At 49.3% G+C, this 19,474-nt stretch overlaps 7 protein-coding genes across 7 annotated transcripts; 5 read left to right on the forward strand and 2 right to left on the reverse strand.

Annotated features, from left to right (window-relative positions):
- Positions 1–62: 62 nt before the first annotated feature.
- N7455_000682 (protein-degrading AAA family ATPase MSP1) lies at positions 63–1,687 on the reverse strand. The gene is made up of 2 exons (XM_040958069.2): positions 1,530–1,687; positions 63–1,477 (listed from the first exon to the last, which is right to left on the reverse strand). The coding sequence occupies exons 1-2, from the start codon at positions 1,593–1,595 to the stop codon at positions 284–286; spliced, it is 1,260 nt and encodes a 419-aa protein (XP_040811544.2). The 5' UTR covers positions 1,596–1,687; the 3' UTR covers positions 63–283.
- A 206-nt stretch (positions 1,688–1,893) lies between these two features.
- N7455_000683 (putative chromosome segregation protein (Pcs1)) lies at positions 1,894–3,610 on the forward strand (the record flags this gene model as incomplete). The annotated part of the gene is made up of 3 exons (XM_040957994.2): positions 1,894–2,845; positions 2,902–3,336; positions 3,390–3,610. The coding sequence occupies 3 exons, from the start codon at positions 1,894–1,896 to the stop codon at positions 3,608–3,610; spliced, it is 1,608 nt and encodes a 535-aa protein (XP_040811513.2).
- A 784-nt stretch (positions 3,611–4,394) lies between these two features.
- On the forward strand, positions 4,395–7,562 carry N7455_000684 (mannose-ethanolamine phosphotransferase MCD4; the record flags this gene model as incomplete). The annotated part of the gene is made up of 3 exons (XM_040958042.2): positions 4,395–6,325; positions 6,377–6,627; positions 6,688–7,562. The coding sequence occupies 3 exons, from the start codon at positions 4,395–4,397 to the stop codon at positions 7,560–7,562; spliced, it is 3,057 nt and encodes a 1,018-aa protein (XP_040811510.2).
- Positions 7,563–9,609: 2,047 nt separating this feature from the next.
- farA (CeGAL family transcription factor) lies at positions 9,610–13,041 on the forward strand (the record flags this gene model as incomplete). The annotated part of the gene is made up of 6 exons (XM_040957977.2): positions 9,610–9,746; positions 9,969–9,993; positions 10,135–10,152; positions 10,227–11,166; positions 11,221–12,925; positions 12,993–13,041. 6 exons carry the CDS (start codon positions 9,610–9,612, stop codon positions 13,039–13,041), a joined length of 2,874 nt encoding a protein of 957 aa, XP_040811508.1.
- A 658-nt stretch (positions 13,042–13,699) lies between these two features.
- Positions 13,700–15,121, forward strand: N7455_000686 (uncharacterized protein; the record flags this gene model as incomplete). Its single annotated transcript, XM_040958030.2, has 4 exons — positions 13,700–13,981; positions 14,052–14,347; positions 14,407–14,927; positions 15,018–15,121. 4 exons carry the CDS (start codon positions 13,700–13,702, stop codon positions 15,119–15,121), a joined length of 1,203 nt encoding a protein of 400 aa, XP_040811526.2.
- On the reverse strand, positions 15,048–16,887 carry N7455_000687 (cation:proton antiporter; the record flags this gene model as incomplete). Its single annotated transcript, XM_065603851.1, has 3 exons — positions 15,048–15,701; positions 15,749–16,578; positions 16,635–16,887. The coding sequence occupies 3 exons, from the start codon at positions 16,885–16,887 to the stop codon at positions 15,048–15,050; spliced, it is 1,737 nt and encodes a 578-aa protein (XP_065462342.1).
- Positions 16,888–17,685: 798 nt separating this feature from the next.
- N7455_000688 (cystathionine beta-lyase STR3) lies at positions 17,686–19,136 on the forward strand (the record flags this gene model as incomplete). Its single annotated transcript, XM_040958110.2, has 3 exons — positions 17,686–17,901; positions 17,975–19,018; positions 19,083–19,136. 3 exons carry the CDS (start codon positions 17,686–17,688, stop codon positions 19,134–19,136), a joined length of 1,314 nt encoding a protein of 437 aa, XP_040811578.1.
- Between the last annotated feature and the right edge of the window lie 338 nt (positions 19,137–19,474).

The following is a 19,474-nucleotide window of genomic DNA, read 5'->3' on the forward strand; positions in this document are numbered from 1 at the left end:
CATATAAATTGAGATCAAATAGGAACAATATATAAGATCACAATAAGATCACAATTAGAGAGCAAGATTTGTATTAGATTGTTGTATCCGAACCCACTGTACATATGACATCCGAAATTCTATCAACAAGCCGGCCATACTAGAACAAACGATCCGTAAATCAAAGACAAGATAGCCATTCACTAATCCAGAGTCTGGCGTTTCCAGTAGATTACGCCAAGTCTTCGCGCTGCGGGACAAGGGGAGAATAAATATCAACAAGGTAACCGAAAGTACCTCATATTTACTCTGGCGGCTCAGCCATCACAGAGTGTCGAGTCTCAGCTTCTGATGTGGCTTCAGATGCAGTACTCCAGTCTCCATCTTCCTTCTCGGAGACTTTGTCGGTCGGGGTGGATGATGGAGCAGGCTGCGGAATGACCTTGATACCACCGGCGCGAGAGAAGAAATCTTCCGTGCGAAGACCACGAACTTCTTGGGGATCCATTGCATCCATTTGCATTCCGCTAGCCTTTTTTGCTCGAATAAGTTCTCGCACAGGAACCATCGCTGCATCTCGGCATGCTTCCTTGATATCGCTACCAGACATACCAGCCATAGTCTTGACAAGATAGTGCAAATCGAAATTATCGCGATCAACTTTCGTGTCTTTGAGAATCAGGCTGAGAATGCGAAGGCGCTGGGCAATCGGAGGAAGGGTCACAGGGAACTTCTTGGGCATTCTTCGGAGAATGGCCTCATCAATGTCTTGAATGCGGTTGGTTGCTCCTAGGACAACAATCCGCTGGGGCTCTCCCGTCGAATTTGCCGATGTAAGACCATCCCAATGGGTCATAAACTCGGCCTTCACCATACCACTTGCCTCGTGCTCACCACTTCGCCGGGTTCCAAGAACAGCATCAATCTCATCAATGAAGACGATCGCAGGTTGTAATTTGCGCGCAAGGGAGAACACTGCATTGACCAATTTATTGGAGTCGCCGTACCACTTCTCTGTCAATGTTGAGATGTGCAAGTTGATGAAGCATGCTCCACTCTCTGATGCTAGAGCTTTGGCAAGCATGGTCTTTCCGCAGCCAGGCGGACCGTATAAGAGGACCCCAGAAGGCGCGGTTAACAAGGACGACGTGGAAGCGTAGAGATGAGGCATTGTCAGTGGGTAAATGACTGATTCCTTCAATTCCTCGATGATTTCATCAAGTCCGCCGATATCTTCAAATGACACTGGGATATCCTCTGGCGCAACAACATCCATCGCAATCGCTTGTTCGTATTGGTTCAAGGTGAGCTCTTTCTTTCGTTGCCCTTTCTCCCGTTTGGCACCTTTCCGCGGTGTGTCATCATCGGATTCATTCGCACCTTCCAATCGGCGTATGATGGCGGCGGACTTCTGCCGTTGTTCCTCCTTCTTCTGGCTCTCTGGGTCGAAATCAAGGCGTGATAGAAGGTAGCGAATAAGGAAATATGCGGACGCAGACTATAATAGTATTAGAAGCATTCAATCCTATCTGAAACAGGAACAGTCTCACAGTGCCTGCAACCATCACCATTTCTTGGAAGAACTGCTGCCATCTTCGGCCACCGGCTGAAGCCATGGCGATAAGGAAATAATTAGGTAGAGCGCGATGATGGCGCGAATAAGGACCTCTAAGTAAAAGAAGGGGGAAAAAAGGAAGATGAATAAAAGTTAATTCTAGTTCATCGTGATCAAGACAAGACAATCGAGTTGCCGAAGATCATTGGGGCAGCTTGTGGCGCGGGACTCGGGGGGATGCCAGTCACATGTCGTAAGGCGGAGAAGGCGGTGTTCGGGGTGCCCAGGTGTTGTTGTCGGTGCGCGTCCCGCGAGTATGCAATTGTCATCAAACAATTATATTTAGATACACCTGCACAATGCCCAAACGGAAAGCCCCTCCCAAACTTTCTGGTCTATTGGGCTCAGATGATGAAGACATCATGCAAGTTGAAGCGACAGAAACACAAGAAACTCACGAGCCTCCCGCCAAAAAACGGAGAGGCAGACCGCGTACCTCAAACGAGAATGTGACCGAGACCAAACCTGCCAAACCTGCCAAACCTGCTACTCGAACAAGAAAGCAGCAAGCAGCTGTAGCTACAGCTGACCCGGAACCCCCTACAAACAAAAAGCCCACCCGCCGAGGACGACCCAGAGGAAACAGCCGTACAGCGCAAGACGCTGAAACATCTGCACAGGCAACCGAGACGGAGGTTATGGTATCAGAACAGGAGGATGCAGACAACCAGGAGAATGAAGACCCGCTTGTCTCAAGGAACACAAAGAAGCAGCCGCCCAAGGCCGCGAAGGCTGCCGCAGCACGCAGTCGAGGACGACCTCGTGGAGTCAGCACACACACAGATGGTGAATTTCAGTTTACCCCAAGTGGTTCTCGACACGTTAGTTTCCAGGCTCCCCACACAGAACAAGCCGAGACGAGCCCTCTTGCCCGTGCCGCGAGCCTGGGAGGAAAGGAACCTGAAGTTGAAGATTCTCAACAGAACGAGCAACCTGCAGCAGAGCTTGTAGATGAGACTATCATTCACGAGGAACCGGCCTATAATCGCAAATCGATGTCCCCCATGAAGAACGCTCGCTCTCGGTTATCCATATTACGCAACTCGCAAGATCCTTCTCCTCGTAAACGCAAGCTTGGAAGCACCGACTCCGAGCAGGGTGGAGATCCAGAGCTGAGACGCAGGCTGGGTGAACTGACCAAGAGGCATGATGCTTTGGAGAGTAAATATCGCAATCTACGGGAGATTGGGATTGTCGAAGCCAACACCAACATGGAGAAACTGCGAAAGCAAAGTGAGACCGTTACTAAAGGTATGCTCTTCTGTTGTATTATAGCTGGTAGGGTATATGAATTGATACATCCTCAGCATCGAATGAATTGGTCGCTTCGCTCAAGGCCGAAATCGATACTCAGCGAAAGCTAGGACTGCAAACCCGTGGACTCCAGAAACAACTCAAGGACCGTGATGATGAATTGGCTCGACTCAAATCTAGCGCCGACGAGGCCCAAGAACAGCTTACATCTGCCCAGTCGGAAGTCAAAGCCTTACAGACCAAGCTCGCTGCGGCGCGGAACACAGCTGCCAGCCTCGAGGGGGCATCAAAGGTCCCTGGCAGTGCCATCAAGGGCGGCGCCGCCAACCGGGCTAATGCAGCTGCAACCGCCGAAGCGGCGCAGGCTTCCCAGCTCGCCCAATTAAAAGAAGATTTATACAGCGATTTAACAGGATTGATCGTTCGTGATGTCAAGAACAGAGAGTCAGATTACCTATACGATTGTATCCAGACTGGAATCAACGGAAGTAAGTTGCTCAATTCCCTAGTAATTGAGGGCATTTTTCTAACCTCCTTGCAGCCCTTCACTTCCATCTTGTTGTGCCAAAGGCCTCGGCTGATTACGACAAAACTGAGTTCCAATACCTGCCTCACTTGGACCCTAATCGCGATCGCGACCTGGTCAACTTGCTGCCAGACTTTTTGACCGTGGACATCACCTTCGTCCGTGGACAAGCAGCCAAGTTTTATACGCGAGTCATTGATGCCCTCACAAAGCGGCGGTCTCTTCCGGCGCAATAGCGGCGCTGTTGCTAAATGTCAGTCTTCGGTGTTTTTTTAGATGAGTCTGTTCATTTTCATGGAGTTTGTTTGGGACTAGGGATGCCGTATTGTTTCAATCATCAATAACATCAGTGTTAATAACTCCACCTTCCATGGTCGTTAATTTAATTATGGTTTAAGTTTAGTAAATAATATTAATGCCTTGTGTCCTTGTATGCCTACGTTGTACGTAGGAAACGTCAGCCAGTGGGCCCTTCGTGAAACATGCTTCGCAAGGTCCTCTAACAAATTGCAAGGCGCCTCAATTTCTCGCCTCGCTGCCACTCATATTCTCGAGAGTATTATTTCATAGGCCACTAGATTAACACTCGGGTTTGTATTGAGATGTTCACCGGCGAGATACTATCTTCCTATGGTATGCCCTTTATCTCCGAGCCACTCAAAGGAGGGATAAACCCCCACACCTACTATATAAGCGCTACATATCTTTCTAGATCACTATATTCGATAGCTTCATGTCAATATATATTTTTCCAACTTGATAAATACCCGCACAAAGCTTCTATGGGGAATTAAATGCCAATTGGAAAATATCACTATTTTGAATGTAGAGTAAACAAAAGGAGGCCTGTGATTGGCTCTCACCGCCAAGTTCCCCAATGCGTCTCAAAAGTTGACGGGTTGACGTGTTGTGTCTTTGACCTTCAGATCTCCTTTTTTTTTTGTGAATTTTCCTACCTTTTCTTGTGGCAGTGGACCACTTCCATTCTTTTAACACTTGAGTATCTACGAGACATAGATCATGGCGCGTCTCGGCCGTGTTGGGTTTCTTGCCCTCGCAGTGGTCTTCCACTTGATCTATACATACTCAATCTTTGATATCTACTTCGTCAGTCCAATTGTTAGTGGAATGCGATCATATGGTGTCGAACGACCATCCGAAGCCCCCGCACCTGCCAAACGTCTCGTCCTCTTTGTCGCCGACGGCCTACGAGCCGACAAGGCCTTCCAAGCTTTCCCTGACCCGTCCCCCGACGCCGATCCAGAAAATAACGAGTTGATTCGCCTGTCCCCCTTTATCCGCTCGAAAGTCCTCTCTCACGGAACATTCGGTGTCTCGCACACCCGAGTCCCCACCGAATCACGACCAGGCCATGTTGCGCTTATCGCAGGTCTCTATGAGGATGTGTCCTCAGTCACCACGGGGTGGAAGATGAACCCGGTGGACTTTGACAGTGTGTTCAACAAGAGTCGACACACTTGGAGCTGGGGTAGCCCCGATATCCTGCCAATGTTCAAGGAGGGCGCCGTGCCGGGCAGGGTCGATGCGGAGATGTATAGTGAAGAAGCGGAGGACTTCACTGTCGATGCGACGCATCTGGATACTTGGGTCTTCTCCAAGGTCCATGACCTCTTCGAATCGGCAAAGACCGACCCGGAATTGGACCGAAAACTGCGGGACGACAAATTGGTGTTCTTCCTCCACCTGCTTGGACTGGATACCACTGGCCACTCTTTCCGGCCCTACTCGAACGAATACCTACACAACATCAAGGTGGTGGATGAAGGAGTCCAGGCCGTTGCAAAGTTAGTAGAAGATTTCTACGGAGATGATAAAACGGCGTTCGTGTTCACCGCAGACCATGGCATGAGTGACACGGGCAGCCATGGTGACGGTCATCCGGATAACACACGGACACCGTTGGTCGTCTGGGGATCTGGCGTCGCGCGGCCCCAGCTCTCTGCTACCGGAATCGCCGCAGGTCACGAAGATGGTTTCTCGGCGGATTGGGGATTCGACCAGGTCCGTCGACACGATGTAGCACAGGCCGATGTTGCCGCGCTCATGGCCTATCTGGTGGGACTTGACTTCCCTGTCAACTCCGTTGGTCAATTGCCGCTGGACTATCTGAATGCGAGCCCCAAGGAAAAGGCGATGGCCGCTCTCGCCAACACACAGGCAGTTCTGGAGATGTACCATGTCAAAGAAGATCAAAAGAGAGACGCGGTGATCCGGTATGTGCCTTATGAGCCTCTATCGGGCTACCACGAGAATTCGATTGAAGGCAGACTGGCAAGGATTGAGGCACTCATCTCCAATGGTGATCACGAGGAGGCTATTGTGGTATCTGTCGAGCTTCTTCGTGTTGCTCTCGAGGGTCTGCGCTACCTACAAACCTATGACTGGCTATTCTTGCGGACCATTGTCTCTATTGGATACCTGGGTTGGATTGCGTATGCGCTGACCACGGTTATTGATCTGCACGTCTTGCATGGGACATCAGACTCCCACCGAACGACGGCGAGTATCTCATTCTTCTCGTCGATCCTGGTCGCCTTGTTCTCAGTGTTCCTCTACCAGGGCTCATCCTGGCGTTACTACTTCTATGCATTCTTCCCGGTTTATTTCTGGGAAGAGGTCTTCGCACGCCGTAAGGCTCTGATTGCCGGCCGTCAGATTGTACTAGGCCACGTGCACTCTTTCACTGGATACCTCAAGTTTGGACTCCAGCTACTGGCATTCCTCGGTGTGATGGAGGCGATGGTACAATCGTATTTCCATCGCGAAATCTTCACCGTCTGCTTTGCCTTGGGTGCGTTATGGCCTGCTATCCATGGCTTTACCTTCATTCGCAGCCACGTGTTATTGTCTGCGACTTGGGCTCTTGGTTGTGGTTTGATGAGTTCGTTCACTCTTCTCCCAGTAATCAAGGTTGAAAACCTTGATACAATGTAAGTTTCCTTTCTACGACAACTATATTCATGTAGCTAATTTGTGTGCAGCACATATGGTGGTTTGCTCATGTTCCTCACTGGCATCTTGTATTTGCTGTTTGAGGATGCTATCATCGGACATCGTGACCCAGAATCCCAAGAACCAAATGCTATTGGTCGTGTCGGCTCGCGGATCATCATGGGAATTCAGCTTGGCATGGTTCTGCTTGCTGTCATCGTCACTAGATCATCCGTGCTCTCTCTCCAGGCCCGCCAAGGCCTGCCTTTTGGAAATATTGTAGTTGGATGGGTTGTGCTAGGTATGTGTGCCCTAGGACCACGAAATGCATGTTCACCGAGAAATGCTAACCAAATTCCAGTGGCTTCCCTGACGCTTCCATTCTTCCACCGTCTGTATCCGAATAGCCACTATCTGCACCGACTCATGATCATCTTCTTAACCTTCTCGCCAACATTTATCATTCTCACAATCTCGTGGGAAGGGCTGTTCTACTTTGTATTCTGCATGACCATTGTGACATGGGTTCGCCTGGAACATGCCATTTACGTCCATACGGCAGGTGCCTTGGAGAAACCCAAGAATCCCGGGGTGACGACCGTCGATGGTGAAACGTTCTACTACCGTGCCCTTACTCTCTCTGATGTCCGCGTGGCACTCTTCTTCTTTTTCCTCCTGCAGTCTGCTTTCTTCAGCACTGGAAATGTGGCTTCCATTTCGACCTTTTCCCTCGACAGCGTTCGCCGCCTTATCCCCGTATTCGACCCCTTCGCCCAAGGCGCGCTCTTGATTCTTCAAATCCTTATCCCCTTCGCGATTATCAGTGCCAACCTAGGTATTCTTAACCGCCGCCTGGAGGTACCCCCCAGCGCACTCTTCATGGTTGTTATGGCGATCTCAGACATCATGACCCTCAACTTCTTCTTCATGGTGCGCGATGAGGGCTCGTGGCTCGACATTGGCATGACCATCAGCCATTTCTGTATTGCAAGCGCCCTCTGCACCTTCGTGGCCGGTCTCGAGTTCCTCAGCGAGCAATTTGTCAGCGGTGTGGACTTTGCCCCCACTGTGACAGCCGTTGGGGCTGCCGTGGTCCAAACCATCGAAGAAGTCACAGAGTGTGGCCACGAGGACCGCAAGGAGTCGAAGAAAGCCCAGTCTAATGGGACCAAACAGTCCAAATCCAAGTCCAAGGGTAAGGGCAAGGGCAAATCAGGAAAGAACGGGTGGTCATAGTTGGGATATGAAACTAGTATAATGCACACATAGGGATCCCTGCCCACGATATCACTTGCATAGGGCTATATTCATATTTAATTGATCTTTTCCATGTATTTTTTTATTTTTTTATGATCCAGCTGACTATTAATGGCACTAATTTGGAAAGCTACAAGATTTGATTTATATTACTATTATTTCCGTCTCACACGGACTTCCATTTACTCCCGATCCGCAATCCTACAAATGTGATACCAAGGCACAATGGTTTCACCGGTGATCTCCGGCGAACGGGCCTAGTAAAAGAAAAGAAAAGAAAACACCTGGTGCCTGACAATGTATTCTTTAGGCACATCCTTTAGCAACGAGTCAGAGAGTGGCGCACAAGTTCAACGGAAATAGACTAATGGGGAACTCTCATTGGTCGAAGCTCAAAAGTTGCCGAGGCATCACAAGCTGGCGCTCATTCCAGGTTTTCCCCATTATACTCCATCACTGAAGGATCTATATCGATGATATGGAGTAGCTCATTATTGATTTCCCCCGCAACTTTTCCCCTGATCATTTTCGTCCCCGTGTTTTCTTTTCTCTCCCCGCAATTCTACCGTTTGTCTTTGATGCTGAGTTCGAGCGTATCAGTTATCCATGGATGATCTACAGCTATACACACGGAGTGAGTACGGAGTACATTTTAGCTCAATATGTCTGAAACAGTTTGAACACGAGCACATGTCATGAAAAAAAAAAATCCCCCAAGTTTCCTAGTTTACTAGCTTGCCCTAGAAAAAAAACCCTATACACGTATACCTAGGTACATTATAAGCGGTGGCCAGTGGGCAGTAGCAGGTCACACAGCATATACATCCGCACATCCCGCTAATATGGCCCGTGACCGAAATATTGTCTCCGAGTTCAGTCCTGAGAGAAATCCTTGATATGAATGTATATGTCAATTCCCCCCTCCACACCTCCACACCTCCGCATCCTCCGCATCCTCCCGTATGGCGGTAGGCTCTGGCTGTGGTCATTTTATTCATTGAAGGCGTGAAGCTAATGCAGGATCTGGAGACTTTTCACGTCATGGGCAAATGGCCAGCTATCCAAAAAACCAATCTTTTAGTCGGGACGATCCCCCCGAGCCCGAACGAGGCTGAAGGCAATGGTATTTCCACGCAGTGGGCCGGTTTAGCGTCTGGGGTCTAAAAGGATTGGCAATGGGGGATTGGGGATTGGCACTTCAACAGTTATATTGTACATATCCATGGATGTACTAATACTTTATAGGTTATTGTAGATTATTGTACTCCTCCCGGGCTTGCCGATGCATAGAGTATATAGTAGTTCCTATGTCCCATAAAGAAGCATTCCACCAAATGCTACCTCCATCGGTCTTCCACCCCCATCTGTCGATCTCCATGTTTTTTTGTGGTCCCCGTTCTAACAGGTTCCAACAGTGCATATTTGGTGGCTTTTTTATTTATTATTTATTATTATTCCGTACTCCGTACACCGAGTTAGCGCTTAGTCAATGAGGGTTCGGTGTGAACCCCTGCGCCATATGGTCACTGGGTTCTTAGGGTTACCTTTTTGCCCCTTTTCGTTCTTTTTTTAATTTTTTTTACTTTGCAGACGTAGAGAGCAGGGAATAGAAGGGAAGAATATAGAGAATATCTGATATCGTTATATATTATATATCATAATATTATAAGAATCAACTATACATATACATACCCAAAGGTAACGTAGATAAATGCTGACCAAATAGAAAACTCCACCAGAAACTTGATATTGCCACAACTTCACCCCAACTTTTGATATTCCCTCTTTCCTTCCCCCTCCTCCTCCCCCGGTACTTTTTCTTATTTGATTGTTCTGTTTTCCTTGATCGCGTGGCGTCTTTTGCTGTGTTCAAGATCCTTCTTATCCTCTCTATACCCCGTACCCCGTACCCCGTACTCCCGCCTGACACGCTTTATATCATATCGCTTTCCCTTCCCCTCCGAGCGCATCCCCCCAATTCTCCGATTTGACCAAGTCTACATTCCTGGATGGAGAGACTGTGGCAATGAGTACCACTGAATTCCAGACCGACCAGCTATCGGACAACCACACCAGCCCGGCTCCGAGCAACGCGGGCTCGACGGGGACTTCGGGCATTACGGTGCGCAATGGTCCACAAGGCCAACCGCTGAGTTTCAGAAGGTAAGCCGGTTTTTTCTGGTACCTGTTTAGTTTTTCTTTTGGGGGAGATATTGGCAACACGGTGTCTGGTGTGATAAATGGATTGTCGCGGGGGAGTGTGCGGGCGCAAAGCATGAGGGACAGGGTTTTTTCCCCCGGCTTTTCACTTCCCTGGTACCTGAAGGGAAACTCTACAAGTTAAGCATTTTTGAGCGCTTGCTAATTCGTTTTATCTAATCCTAGACAACGTGCATCACGCGCGTGCGAGGTACGTCTGGGTTTTTAGGGAGACGCGACTCTGCCGAGGTTCTCAACGCACCTCGGCTCAGTTCCTTATCGCGATACATTCTCTCTCCCCTTCTTGGATTTGGAAAAATGTGGCTGATATTTCTCTTTTCGATTCAATTAGACATGTCATGCTCGCAAGGTGAGTTTGCCCTTGGTCTTGTCTCTTCTTTATTTTTTTTTTCTTCCACACTCTAACCGTTCCCGTCGCCCCAGGTTCGATGTGATGCAGCCAGTCTCGGGGTGCCCTGCACCAATTGTGTCGCTTTCTCTATCGAGTGCAAGATCCCGTCTCCGAAACGAAAGAAGAACAATCAGAACAAGAGCAAGGAAGATACCCAGTATGACGACAGTCCACCGCAAACTGCCTCGGTTGTCGACGCTACAGCTTCTCACTTCCGACCCATGAGCACTGAGGAGCCAGCCGATTCAGTATCTGGCTCTGTCTCTGCATCCAGGGAAAAGGAGAAAAGTTCGGACTCGGATGAAAAGAACAATGCTTTTGGATACCGGAACAACATGATGGGCGTCGACGGCATGCCCAATACTGCCCTTTCCGAGGCCGAGGCCGCCCAACAAGCTTCGGCCAATAACGCCTATGCCCAATTCATGAAGCCGAAGTTTGCCCGTGCTCCGATAAAAGAAGCTGGCCGAGTGGCGTACTTGGGCGAATCGTCGAATCTGTCTCTTCTGGTTCAAGATCGTCATGGAACAGCAGATGTCGTGCATTACCCGCTCCCACCGAATGTCAGAGGATCCCGCGCCCGGTTGACGGACTTGGACAACTTGGAAATTGATATTCTGCACCAGCGGGGCGCATTCCTGCTTCCGCCCAAACCGCTGTGTGATGAGTTGGTTGACGCCTACTTCAAATGGGTGGCCCCCGTTGTGCCGATTATCAATAAGAGTCGCTTCATGCGTCACTACCGTGACCCCAAGAACCCTCCGTCGTTGCTACTGTTGCAGGCGATTCTGCTGGCAGGATCGAGAGTCTGCACTAACCAGCAGCTTATGGATGCGAATGGCTCGACCACCCCTGCGGCTATGACCTTTTATAAGCGTGCCAAGGCACTGTATGATGCTAACTACGAGGATGACCGTGTTACTATCGTGCAGGCATTAGTGCTTTTGGGCTGGTACTGGGAGGGACCGGAAGGTGAGTCTGCAATCTATAATAGTCTATCTTGATGGCTTTTCTGACTAGTTACAGATGTCACTAAGAACGTCTTCTACTGGACTCGGGTCGCTATGGTGGTAGCTCAGGGCTCTGGAATGCACCGCAGTGTCGAAATGTCCCAGCTTAACAAACCAGACAAAAGACTCTGGAAGAGAATCTGGTGGACCCTGTTCACCCGAGACCGATCTGTTGCTGTCGCACTGGGACGGCCGATTGGAATCAATACAGATGACTCGGATGTTGAGATGGTGACAGAGGACGATTTCATCGAGGATGAGCTCGACATTGTCGCCGAATACCCAGCAGACCCTGTTCATGTCCAGTTCTTCCTGCAGTATGTCAAGCTGTGCGAGATCATGGGCTTGGTTCTGTCGCAGCAGTACTCTGTGGCTTCTAAATCACGGCGTATGAATGCCATGGATCTCACCCACTCGGATATGGCGCTTGCCGATTGGCTGCAGAACTGCCCTAAAGAAGTATGCTGGCAACGCTCTCGGCATCATTTCTGGGCGGCTCTCTTGCACTCTAATTACTACACTACGCTCTGTCTCCTTCACAGGGCTCATATGCCGCCTGCCTCGTCTGCACCCAATAACTACAGGGTCGAAGAAATGGCTTATCCATCACGAACAATTGCCTTCCAAGCTGCAGGCATGATTACCTCTATTGTTGAGAACCTACAGGCGCATGGGGAGATCCGCTATACGCCTGCATTTATTGTCTACAGTCTATTCTCAGCCTTGATTATGCACGTTTACCAAATGCGCTCCTCGGTTCCTTCGATCGTGGCCACCTGCCAGGAAAGAATCAACGTCTGCATGCTAGCCCTCAAGGACGTATCAAAGGTCTGGCTGGTGGCGAAGATGGTGAACACCCTGTTCGAGTCTATTCTTGGAAACAAGGTATTGGAAGAACGACTGCAGAAAGCTGCAGGCCGGAGACATCAGCGCACGCGGCACGGAGAATCATCTTCCTCCAAGAGGCACGACCCGCCTAAACGCAAGTTCGACGATATGGATCTCGGCATGCCAAATGGTGGCGGGCCTACACCCCCCGTGTCATACGAGCGCTCCCGGCCCCAGACACCCGCTGTCACGCCCTCCCGGGAACTGAACCAACCCCCTCCCGGCGGCCAACAATCACCAAACACCCACCGCGGTCCTCACGACCCAATGACCGGCACGGGTAATTCCCGAGCCAACACCAGGCCGACAACCCCGTTCAACGGCCAATTCTCTCTACCCGCCACACCCCCCGACTTCTTCTTAGTAACCCGCACCTCGCCCAACCTCTCCCCCTCCCTCTGGGAGAACTTCCAACCCGACCAACTCTTCCCAGACGGCACCGCCTTCTTCCCGGAGCTGACATCACCACCCCAGCCCGCTACAGTCGACCCATCCCTCCAGATCCCATCACAAATGCCCCCGGGCATGGCCCCGCGCCCTAGTCCGATGATGAACAACCAGCCGCCGCCCGTTTCTGGTCGTAGCATGTCTATATCACATGGTAGCCCGCCGATAATGTCTGGACTGCCGGGCGCGATGGGAATGCATCCCAACCCGCCGCAGCAAATGTTCGGCATGGAAGGCCAGCATCAGCAAGCTTGGCCGCCCATGCATGGTCTTGATGGCACTATGAGTGGAGCCGCGATGGACGCTGCTAGCCAGGACAATGATACCTGGAGTAGTAGTTCCCGTAGCGGGCCGACTGCCCCAACGACGCTGAATGTCGAGGACTGGTATGTCTCCCAAGAACTTGTGGTTCTAGAAATTTCTTTTGGACATTCTCCTGCTAACATTGAACAGGTTCCAATTCTTCGGCATCAACGGCGGTTTCGGTGATCTGGCAGCATGAACAATCACGATCTGGAATATGTTGCGCTTCATTTTTATGTTGTTACGTACACTTTACCTGTCGAGAGTGTACTCGGGTGCTCCGGAGTACAATGTACGCTCGGGGTTTCCTTTGCAGACTCTAATATAATAGCTCTGCTGGTATATACCGTCATCTTTTGGAGCTTTGCTTTCTTTTTCTGGTGTCAAAACGGAGTGCTTTCGGGGCAAGGTGGGCTCGGCTGCGGTGTTGTGGGGTTCTTTCGTCTGTTCTGTCTTTAGGGACGGTCTGGTTTATGAATGTCTGGATGAGCTTGATAGTGTTTCTTTGTTATTTTTCTTATGTCTTCTGTGGTTCTCTGATTTGGGTCATGTGGGGAAACGCCATGGACTGGCATGCAGAGGGAGTTGGGATGGAGTATGTACAAATTTCAATTCCTTATCTTCATATACCTATTTATATCATTCTACCCACGATATTTATGTTGAAGAGTAAAATAAGTCGACTTCTGATCGGCCTTGATGTATCTGAACTGACCCCGGGGCCGGACCCACGACGCGTCAGCGTCGCGTCGCTCGTATCTATGATAGCCAAGAGAATCCACTCAACTTATTTCAATTTAAAACCACTTGATCTCCTTTTCTTCTAATCCATATACTCAATTTCACAATCTTCCATTATGCCTCCCAAGAGAAAATCAACCGACTCCGCCGCTAGTGGCGCAAAGAAGTCCAAAGGCCAAGCAACCAACCCTGAAGTAGATATGAAAACCAAGCGGGCACTAAATAAGCGATGGGCCCCTGTCTCTGTATCCCGCAACGCAGACTCGGAGTTCAGATTGCGAACCCGGGACCCAGTCAAGGCGTTTACTTATATTTGTCTGGGACGCGCGCCTTGGAATCCGAAACAAAACGAGGATGAGAAAGATGAGTCTATAGAGCAGAAGAAGAAAGATGATGCGGTTAGTGACTTACTATTGAGGAGAGAAAGATCGGTCTCCGGTGCGGGGGCGATAGCTGATTCGATATCAGGAGGCGGACGATACCACTACCCTCGAGCCTGCTTCTGAGCATCCAGGAGAGAAATGGATCTTCACGACCGCCGGCATCGAGAAGTGGATCGCGCTGAAGCAGAGTACTATCGTGCGCGACCCGGATAACTTTGGGATGTATATCTGTAATGACTTCTTTGGATATGCTATTATGGAGCTGGTGGAGAACCTGTTTGTGGATTTTGATGAGGCTGCTAGTGACTGGAAGATGCAGTGGGCCATCTGTGAAGCGACGGCGCTGTATTTCCAAACGGATGATATCATGCCGATGGTTGGGTTTGTTGGCTCCCAGCAGAATACTGAGTGTTGATAGAACGCTAACAAATGGGATATAGCTGTGAAGACGGACCTACCGTGAAATTGATGTTTATGGGCTTCGCCACAATGTTCCTCTCTATGCTTGCTACTCTTGAGCGAAATGGTCTCTTCAATTTGGACTCTGAAGCTAAGAACATCGGGGCCATTATGGGTCTGTTCATTCGCTTCATGGTTGAAGTCTCAGCGTACGGTATCAGGTGGGATCGCCAGTGTGCGGATATCGAAGCTTATGCCGCTAAGCACGGTATCACAATTCATGGTTCGAACCACCCGCGCTACGAGAAGCCGCCTGTTGAGACGGTTGGGCTTCCCGAGGCTACGGCTAATTCCAATGATCCCTGGGGCTGGAAAAGGACATTAGCAAACCTGACGGAGAACACACGTGGGCGTATGGGCGGTGATTCGAAGGGCATCACATCCTGGACTCCTGCGGAACGCAAGAAGGTGGCTTTCGACAAGAAGGATCCCATTTCCCGGAGCATGATGACTCATCAAGGATGGTGGGGTCATGGAGATGGGTGGCTGAACGGCTGTGTTTGTGTGTACCTTAGGAAAATAAGGTCATTGCCATCGGAAGTATTATTGTATATTTATGTATCAATGGTATCGTGTTCGAGCTTCAATATAGCATGGGCATCGCTCACTGTATCTGCGAAGACTAAATGCCCCAAACTCCCAAAGGATCAGACCCGATATCCCCCCTTAACTGTTGCAGCTTCTTTACACGTCTAACTAGAGTCCCGACCAAGATCGGACCGATCAAAGTGCAGAGCGAGATTGCCCAGATAACGACTAGATATATCTCAGATGGTCCTTCGGAAGATTCACTGGAGAATATCCCTTGGCTTTCGGCAATTGAAGCAATGAGATATCCCACTTCGCCTCGGGCGACCATTGCCAATCCCAGGATGGAAGGCGGGTACAGGGACTTTGGTTTTGGGGGGAGGGAGATGCGGGAATCGGGGCGGGAAGTGGATGCAGGGGGTCTGTTCGTTGATTGAGGCTCGTTTTTGGCATTATCGGGTGTTGAAACATCTGCACTGTCATCTTGAGTCGCTGGCCTTTGTGGGGCTTTCTTGTTTTGATTCGACTTTCTGCTGGTGCTCCGAGGACTCGTACAGTAGGAGCGGGCATGTGTAAATGATTTCTTGATGGTAGAGATTATACCCGACACAGGGCTCGGAGAGAATCGAACGAGCCATAGGCCTGTGATCATTTTTCCAATTGCCATCAGCGCGGCGTAGATAATCCCACGCCATACAACTTGACCTGAGAACATTTTGGTTATGGGGATTGCGAATCCGATAGATGCCTACTGATGTTAGTACGTCGCTTGTTAAATCGAATGAAAGGACTCACGAAGAAAAGAGGGAGAAGGATTCGGTTGACCGGCTCTTTATAATATTTGCTGTAGAAGAGTTCACCGGTAGGTGTATCATTCTGGGTTATTTCTGCCTCTCGGGGATGTTGCGTAGGCGAAGAGGGTGTCTCTTTAGTACGCCGGTTCTTGCTATTCTGCGTGCTTCCTTGATGGTTGGAAGTCTGCACGTGAGATGCACCAGAATGCAAGGCAGGAATTGGTGCTTTCGCTTCAGCTACCAGCCCATCAAACCAAGAGACAATCACTCCAGCAAGGTAGGCAGCAAAGAGACTCGAAGTTCCAGCATACGTTGCACCGGCCACGATTCCAACTAACACACACGTCTGCGCAAGAAAAGCAAATTGTGCGGTCCCCACAAAGGCTGGGAACTTGGCTTTGCAAGCAAGCAATCTTTTTAATCCTGGCTGTAAACAGAATGCACACAGCAATAGAAGACCAACAGCGAACCCGATAGAGACAAAAACGGGTCGAATGACAGTCACAGCACTGAATGAGGCGGTACTTCCGCCTAGATTTGAGATAATTTGAACCATGACCAGTCCAACCACATCATCTAGCATTGCGGCACTGGTGGTGACTGTGCCGAGCCTTGTAGTTGTTAGCTGCGTGGTTGAGAGGATGGTAAAGGTGGTGCCGAGACTAGTTGCACTCAAGGCTGCACCGGCAGCGAAGGACTGAAGAGATGTCGCTGACACGAGTTCCTTGAGAATGAATGACAAGCCCATTGGGACACAGATTCCAGTGATGGCAACGGCTGTCGATAGAAGGATGTTTGCCTTCAAGGACTTGATTGAGGTTGATAGACCACCTGTTTAATGTAAGAACTTATATCCAGCAAGTAGAAAGGAAATTGCACACACTTACCTTCGTAAATCAAGAGTATCAGGCCTAAATATCCAATCTGCTGTATCACTCTTTCTATATCTTGATCGAACCATTGTGCCCCGGGCGTACCCCACAGGACACCGATGAAGAGTTGACCAATTAATCCACAGTAGAGGAGCTTGTCCAGGCAGGTGTTGACTATGTTTAGAGATAAAAGAAAGCCGGTGTAGTTGAGGACTGTTTCGATTGATGGTTCGTGATAGGCGAATGCTGCTTTCGATCCCGATGTCATTTCTGTTGCTCCTCTCTGGATAAGGTGTTTAAGAAACTTGTAACCTTGTATGTTTTTTCTTTGTTTTTTCTTTTTTTTTTTTTCTAGTTGCGAGACTAAAGGGGGTGCGTGCAATCAGATATGTAGAGGGAAGTAAAAATGTTGCAAGTGCTTCGATGACTAACGATAAGTCTTTCTCTAGTACGAATATAACTATATTGTAAAAGCGCAGTAGATGGCTTCTAATTGAGTTTCGATTGATATATTTCTTTACTGGGGATATACACAAGACCGATATTCATTTTAACAAAGACGCAACTTTTGAGATGGCTAGACAACCTATATATACTATATAGTATATAGTAGCATTGATATCAAACTTCCATAGTTTCCCTATTCATATTTATTACCTATTAAGCATCCCTTCTTTAAATCTATATATACTAATCTCCTATGGATATTTAATCTAAATGTGATATTAATATAATAAATAATGTGTTAATCCCTTAAATCACCGTAGATTGTTGACTCATAAAAACTCCACATACCTGCATACCTAATTGGGACTAGCGGATGACGAGATCGCAATGACCGTGGCTCAACGAATCAGCGCCGACTTGGGACGAGTCAGCTTGTCCGGGGGGGATTGTGAACTGCTTGGGTTTCTTTTTATTTTTCTGTTTCTGTTTCCAATCTTTATTTCTATTCTCCTTTTTACTTCTGACATATTCGCATCTTTGGACTTCTTTGCTTTCAATTATCCTCAATTGTCCTCTACACCCACATACATACTGTCCCTCCTTCTGCCCCGCTACAGCGATGTCGGCTTCAGGATCCGGAATTCCCAATGCTGCTTCAGGGTCATCTAGCGGTGTGAAGAAAGGTTTCCCTCAGGTTGACCTATCAGGCAATGACCTTCCACCTTCCCCTGCTCCATCCAGCCCTCATACCGGTCGCCGGTACAATATTGCCACCGAGCTGGTTTTCACCGAGGGCAGTGACCAATACAATGCCAGCAGCGTTCCTATCTATCAGGTACAGATTCACCCCTGATGACACAATGGTGCTTTGATTTGGCCACAAATACTAATCATATTAAATCGCATAGAGTGCTACCTTCAAACAAACCTCCAACGCCGGCGGTGGAGAGTATGACTATACGCGGTCCGGAAACCCCACTCGCACACATCTTGAGCGTCACTTGGCCAAGATCATGTCGGCACAGCGCGCCCTGGTGGTGACCTCCGGCATGGCAGCCTTGGATGTGATTACAAGACTTCTCCGCCCCGGTGACGAGGTGGTCACTGGTGACGACCTCTACGGTGGCACCAACCGTCTGCTTAAGTACCTCTCGACCAACGGCGGAATCATTGTGCACCACGTCGACACCACAGATGCCGAGAAGGTCCAGGAGGTCCTAAGCTCGAAGACAACTATGGTCCTGCTCGAGACCCCCACAAACCCCCTGATCAAGATCGTCGATATTGGAAAAATTGCCACCGCCGCCCACGAAGCCAACCCCGCCTGCATTGTCTCGGTGGACAACACCATGATGTCTCCCCTTCTCCTCAACCCACTCGACTTCGGCGCCGATGTCGTTTACGAGAGTGGCACCAAATACCTCTCCGGTCACCACGATCTGATGGCCGGTGTCATTGCCGTGAACGACCTGCAGCTCGGAGAACGCCTATACTTCCCGATCAACGCATCAGGATGTGGTCTATCGCCGTTTGACTCTTGGCTGCTACTGCGCGGCGTGAAGACGTTGAAGGTCCGCATGGACCAGCAGCAGAGCAATGCCCAGCGCATTGCCGAATTCCTTGAGTCGCATGGCTTCAAGGTGCGCTACCCGGGTTTGCGGTCCCACCCACAATACGAACTCCACAACTCCATGGCGCGGGGCGCCGGTGCTGTGCTCTCGTTCGAGACCGGTGACACGGCCATTAGCGAGCGCATTGTGGAGAGTGCCAAGATTTTTGCTATCAGTGTCAGCTTTGGCTGTGTCAACAGTCTGATCAGTATGCCGTGCCGTATGAGTCATGCTAGCATTGATGCGAAGACACGGGCGGAACGCGCTTTCCCCGAAGACTTGATCCGGTTGTGTATTGGTATTGAGGATGCCGATGACTTGATTGACGACTTGCAACGAGCGGTATGTATTATTATGTGTGTCCCTTGCATAATTTGGATTTTTGCTAATCTTTTTTTTTTTTTAGTTGGTGCAAGCTGGTGCGGTCAATGTCACTATGGATGGGATTGAAGCTCGTTAGATATGTAGTTAAGATACTGGTATGTGGCGTTAGGGGATTTCAAAATAAGAATAAGAGTATAATGAAGCCAAGCTATACTTGATTGTAGTTGTATTATCATGTTCTATCTAGACGATGTATGCAAACCAAAACAATATAAAACCCTTGGCACAGTGTTTAGCCGATAAGCTTATCGGGCCGGCATCGGAGAGCCGGCGCCGGGTCGCGCCCGGGTCATTCTCGTCCGAAGCTGGGGGAGATCAACGATGAATATAATACTCTCTCAGATCTTGCATTTGTAATTCATTTTGTCTCATTTGACCTTATCTTTGTGTACCCTTTTACTCAATGCATAATCT

Source organism: Penicillium solitum, assembly GCF_028829755.1.
Source record: "Penicillium solitum strain IBT 25940 chromosome Unknown utg000001l_segment0_segment0, whole genome shotgun sequence".
Taxonomy (NCBI): domain Eukaryota; kingdom Fungi; phylum Ascomycota; class Eurotiomycetes; order Eurotiales; family Aspergillaceae; genus Penicillium; species Penicillium solitum.

Bases quoted from the DNA above. Each gene is read 5' to 3' on its own strand.
- N7455_000682 (XM_040958069.2), bottom strand. From the start codon at position 1,595: ATGGCTTCAGCCGGTGGCCGAAGATGGCAGCAGTTCTTCCAAGAAATG. The intron at 1,478-1,529 runs GTGAGACTGTTC...ATACTATTATAG, and splicing joins TGGTGATGGTTGCAGGCACT to TCTGCGTCCGCATATTTCCT.